This window comes from Polypterus senegalus, chromosome 14, assembly GCF_016835505.1.
Source record: "Polypterus senegalus isolate Bchr_013 chromosome 14, ASM1683550v1, whole genome shotgun sequence".
In the NCBI taxonomy this organism is placed as follows: Eukaryota; Metazoa; Chordata; class Cladistia; order Polypteriformes; family Polypteridae; genus Polypterus; species Polypterus senegalus.
Genome location: NC_053167.1, coordinates 12,662,334 through 12,668,333, shown reverse-complemented (window position 1 = coordinate 12,668,333; position 6,000 = coordinate 12,662,334). Strand labels below are relative to the sequence as shown.

The window sequence follows — 6,000 nt, the reverse complement described above, 5'->3', positions numbered from 1 at the left end:
GTTTTAAAGCTAAGTAACACGACCTTCTCTACCGCCTAACATTTAAGCAGCAGCAGCAGCGTCAGCAGCGTCAGCAGCGTCAGCAGCGTCAGTTGCTACCAGGCGATCTGGCCCCGCCCAATTCTCCTTTGACCTCTCCAGCGCCAATCACGGCATTACATAATCTCTATAGAGAGTCTAGTGGAGGTGGGCGTGGTAGTTCGTATCGTTTGGTTTGGTGGATATGAATGGTGTTTTAAGCGCAGCTTGTGTTAAACGTGCCTGGTTGTACTGCGGTTCGAATCCTGGTTAAGGATAGCAAGTTGTCCAAACACTCAGGCTACGTGGTGCCTGCGGTGTATTTACACGCTTGCAAGAGAAACTATGGATCAAGTGCCGCCCTTCTCATGTCGTAGGAGTTCGGTTCCACCGGTCCAGAAACACTGGCTCTTGCCACTTATTATTATTCATTTTTTCCTCTTCGTAAACATCAGTGTGTAGATGTTGTTATTCTTGATTAATAATGAAATTAAACCAAGCTTTGTATATTGGTCTAATTTGGAAAGACGAAAGTCTTAAACCCTTTTTTATATATATAAACGGTAAAACGTCCGTGCTGTTACATTCCCCGAGATAACGTAACCCCCTTAGGGTTGCCAGAAAATTAGAAAGATGGGAAACTCTTAAAATCTCTCTCTATATTACCATATCTGTATAAATTTATACATGCCCCCTACACACCCAGACCAATATATTATATAAAAGTAGAGACATAAGTTAAAAATATAAAGCAAGGATTTAATGGGTTACGAGGAAAACAAAGTAAAATCATTTGAAAATTATCTAATACAAGCTAAAAAAATTCTGTAAAAGTGAAATCATTTGAAAATATTTATATAATACAGACAAGAGAAATATTATTATTATTTAATACTGGTAGTTAGAAAAAAGTGGGCCGTGGCAAGTAGTACCAACACCCTTTGTTGAGCCTGTATGTTGCGATGCTGGTCCAGAACTGCACAGCAGCGCGGCTGGAGAGCAAAACGGTACGAGTGTCATTGTCCTCGGCCAACCATAGCAACTGAACAAGTTGCAAACAGGCAGCAAACGCTAGTTTTCTCGTTACATTTGGGTTATTTTCATCAAGAGAATCCGAGAAAAGAAAGTATAATTACTTATAAAGTTACAACTAAGTACCATAAGAAGGTAGTAAAAATATATATTTTATTACGAAATTTGAAAATGAACTAAATACGGGACATTTGGGTGTGCCTGAAAAGTCAATACGGGACAGGGGCCAAAATGATCAAATATTGGACATGTCCCGTATATAAGGGACGTATGGCAACCCTAAACCTCCTCCCATTCACAGCCTCGACCCGCCTGTCAGTGTTCTTACTGCCGAGAGACGTGACTTTCAATCGTACGCTGTGGGGTGTGTCGGCGCTTAGGACAAAACACCTGCAAGTTAATCATTGATCCAGTGCAGTCTGTTCTCAGTTCAGGAATGACCGCCATTGATCAGCACCGCAGTTACGGGTTTCGGTTCTTGCTGGTCTGCTCGCTGCTCTCACTAAGTACAGGTGAGTTATGTGAACATTTCCAAAGAGGTTTATTTAGGGTGTACCTGATGAACCCCATAAGGGTAGGTAAAAATGGGTCGCCGTGCTGCTGTGGACACAAACACAGGCCTTCCTGGCGATCCTAGGCTTGCTTTAGCTTTTCTCTTATCAGGCACTGTACACAGTTGCTGGTGGATGGATTTATCACACCCGATTTTGAAGTTCATGTCTGTAGAGAAAGTGATTTTTCTTTTTTCATTTCATATTTCTTGTATGCAATTGTACATATGTGGCCGTTATGCATACGCCATTCCTTATTTCATCAGCCATGCTTGTTAATTTAAATAGTGACTCTATATTGGCCAGGAGAGTGGGAGGATAGGTATGTATGCCTGTTCAGGACGCTGCTATTCCTGGTAGGATCTCCTTCTGTCTTGAAGGAATGTGCTTTGGCATCCTGCAACCCAGAATTTGAATAAGCCATTAATGAAAGTTCATGGATGAATGGATGGACTTAAGGCTAAGATTTATTAATCACATATATATATATATATTGTAGCGACCGTGGAGGAGTCTTTTAAGATTTCGAGCGAACTCTGCCGTGCACCTCTCCGGCTGTCGGCTAGCGGCTTGCCAGCGCCATGCACGCAACTGCACCCAGCTCTTTAAGAAAGAGAACACTCGTGCCCCATACACCGCACGACTCCGAGTGTCTCGGTAGTTTGCTTAGATAACATCTTAGCAAATAAACAGCTCTGTCCTGTTGTATCTTTTATTACAGAAGATAGTCAGAAACAAAAGCTCAACATTATTGCGCGCCATTGCCAAGGTCAAGCACGAAGACACATTTCAATAAATTGGTACTTTTACAAAATAAATAACCCCGGACGGCGATAACCCAAACCCACCCAACCAATTAAATACAAACACACCATTATTTACAACACAAATGACAATACGTAAATTCGACATACAATAAGCTTTTTATAAATTACCCATAATTTCCCGCAAACTATTTACATAAATTACCCATGAGGCGCCACTGCTGCCGGGTTGTTACACAGCCCCTCCTAAGAGGGTTAGTGTCCCCACAACCCTACTCATCACAGATAAAATCACGTAAATGTCCTGGCCGCCGACGGACACGCTTTGTCCTGCCGGAGGTGCCATCACTGGTGTCGGGCTCAGTCCTGTCACTGTCTGACTCGGTGCCGGGGTGGAGGTTGGAGAACCGCTTATATTTTCGAGTTGTTGTTGCTCTGGGGCCAGTGGGTGGTATGGTGCTAAACGGTCCTTGTGCAGCACCACCCGCCTGCCTCGCCCAGGCATTCGACTCGGAAAACTACCTCCGATATTTTGTCCAATATTTCTCCCGGTCCTTGCCAATGGTGGGCTAGTTTTGGGGACAATCCCGCTTCCGCTGAGCGCCGGGCCATGAGCCCGCGAGTCATAAGCCCGTTTTTGGCGTGCTCCAGCTCCCTCCAGGGCCTCCCTGGCCAGTCGATGAACGGTGTCCAGCCGCTCTTTTAGCCGTCTAAAATAATCCATTTCGGGCCCACCAATAATCTCAGGCTCAGGGGGTGAGCCAAACACTAAATCCACCGCCCGATATGCCCATAGGACCAAAGGCAGATGTTGGTCCCAGTCCCGCTGGTGTTGACTGGTCAGAATTGCCAGTTGAGTGGCCAGGGTGCGATTAAATCGCCGACCAATCCATCACTTTGTGGGTGAAGGGGTGGTCCGGTCTTTTCACCCCAGTCGCTGACACACCTCTCTGAACAAACGGCTCTCAAAGTTCCGCCCCTGATCGCTGTGGAGCTCGTCCGGAACTCCAAATCGAGTGAACATTTCATCCACGAGTTTTTGGGCAGCTGTGGGGGCACTCTGATCCGGAACTGCATACGCCTCTGGCCATTTGGTAAAGTAGTCCATTGCTACCAAAACGTAGCGATTTCCGCTTCCGTTACAGGAAAAGGACCCAGTATGTCCACGCCAATTCTCTCCATGGGTGCCCGACCAGGTATCGTTGCAATGGCGCGTGAGAACGTTGACCAGGTCCTTTTTGTGCAGTGCAGACGTCACAGCAGTGGACGTGTAGCTCTGCGTCTTGCCGACACCGGCCAATAAAACCGCTGCCGTAGTCGACGCACTGTCTTAGCGTTCCCGTAATGTCCGGATCCAGCCGCTCCGTGGACCCATCGGAGGACCTCGCGCGCAAAGCCTGGGGAACCAGTAGTTGTAGCCGGTCAATTCCTCCCCCGGGTGCGTGCCACCGCCTGTAGATTACGCCATCGTGCAACTCCAAGTTGCCCAACTGAGAGTGGAGTATTTTGAGTTCAGGCCCCTGTGACGACACGGTTTGCCAGTCGGGACGTTCTTGTGTCTCCAACCAGCCCTTTACCTTTTCTAGTGCTTGATCGTCGCCTGTAACTGCCTCAATTGGTCAATAGTGTACGGCTCCCCTACTCCAACAGTGTCATCTATCCTTGCGGATGCGGACGATGGCCCCAGCCCCCTTTCTTCCTGTCGGCGGCAATATCGACATTCATTGCTGAGGCATGGACGCCTGGAGAGGGCATCAGCGTTGGCATGCTGCCGTCCCGGTCGGTGCTGTATCTCAAAGTCATATTCTTGTAGAATCTCCATCCACCTTGCCACCTGGCCCTCTGGTTGCCTGAAATTCAACATCCAGGTGAGGCTAGCATGGTCAGTCCGCAGTGTGAACCTAGTGCCCAATAGGTAGGGCCGAAAGTGCCGTAACGCTAGGATCACTGCCAACAGTTCCCGCCGAGTGACACAGTAATTCCTCTCCGTCGACTGAGGCTGCAGCTGTAATAAGCTATCACTCTTTCTCCAGCCTCCCCTTCTGTGAGAGCACGGCCCCAATCCCCACATTGCTAGCGCCAGTGTCCACCACAAAAGGTTGGTTGGGGTCAGGGTACGCCAGGACCGGCGCTGCTGACGAGGGCAGCCTTTAACTGTTGGAAGGCGGCTGTGCAATCCTCCGTCCACCCAAACTGTTGGCCCTTACTCGTTAGTCGGTGCAAAGGGCTGGCAATGGTCGCAAAGTTTTTTACGAATCTTCGGTAGTAGGAGGCTAAACCCAAAAAGCTCCGCAGTTCAGTGATATTGGCTGGTGGGGGCCAGTTGCTCACGGCAGTCACCTTCGCGGGTCTGTAGCCACCCCACTCGCTGATTACGTGCCCTAGAAACTGAGTCTGTCGGGCGAAGATTGCATTTCTCAGGGTTTAACCGCAACCCGGCGCTACGAATGGCGGTCAGGACCTCCCTTAAATTGTGCACCGCCTGGTCAAAGTCTCTGGCATGAATCAGCAGGTCATCTAAATAGACCACACAACGGGTTCGGGGAATGTCTTTAGGACCCGCTCCATTAGTCTTTCAAAGCGTGGCGGCGCATTACAAAGTCCAAACGGCATTACCTTAAACTGCCACAGCCCTTGTCCGATGGTGAATGCAGTTTTGGGTCGGTCCTCTGCTGCCAGTTCTACCTGCCAATATCCACTGCGCAAGTCCAAAGTGCTGAACCAACGGGATCCAGCCACATAGTCCAATGCATCATCGATGCGAGGCAATGGGTAAGAGTCTTTTCGAGTGACTGCATTTAATTTACAAAGTCCACACAAGGCGCCAACCCCGTTTTCTTCCGCACCATGACCATGGGTGCGGCCCAGGGACTGTCAGAAGGCTCAATGATGTCGTTGGTTACCATCTCGCGAATCAATTCTTCGGCAGCTTGGCGTTTTGCAAGAGGCAATCTGTGGGGGCGCAACCGAATGGGGGCGGCGTGGCCAGTGTCAATGTGGTGTTTGACTAACGAGGTTCTGGTGCAGTCCTCTTCTCGAGCCGCAAAATGTCCACAAAGTCGTTCAATACTTTCTGGAGTTGCTCCTGCTGTGGCGTGCTCAGCTGTTCACCACTTCGATGGCCCAATTCTTCCACAGCAGCAACCGTCTCAGTGGATGGGTGGTCGTGTGAGGAAAACCGTTGGGGAGCACTGGTCTGAGCTGCAATACTCTCCTGGGGGTCTCTTCAGTCCCTGCATCTTCCGAACAACGGTGGGGAGCCGGTGAGCCGTGGTGTCCAGGCAAATCCAAGCTAACAGCCCTTCCAGGATGATTCCAGCCCGATTGGAGCGACACAGTCTCATTACCTACGCGAGGATGGCCCTGGACACATCAACACATGCTCCCCAGTGGGCCAGCAAGTCTAACCCAATTATGCATTTGTCTTTAATGTCCATGAGCCAGAATTCGTGGCTGGTCTGGCTCGTCCCTACTACTACAGTCAATAGTTTCTTTCCGGCATTTTTGTCCGTTCACCCGTAACCGCGCAGTTCGATGTTAGAAGGAGTCCAGTCTTTTGGAAGAGGACCAGCTGTTTCGGGCAACACTCCTCTCTGTAATAGACAAATAGTGGACCCCGTGTCCACTAAGGCACT

General features: G+C 49.2%; 1 protein-coding gene across 1 annotated transcript in view; it reads left to right on the top strand.

Moving 5' to 3' along the window:
• The first annotated feature begins 1,480 nt into the window (after positions 1-1,480).
• LOC120515071 overlaps positions 1,481-6,000 on the top strand; it is a 52,367-nt gene continuing 47,847 nt past the window's right edge. Inside the window, exon 1 of the mRNA XM_039735793.1 lies at positions 1,481-1,562. Within this exon, the coding sequence (XP_039591727.1) occupies positions 1,487-1,562 (76 nt within the window). The 5' untranslated portion in view covers positions 1,481-1,486. The remainder of the gene's footprint in view (positions 1,563-6,000) is intronic.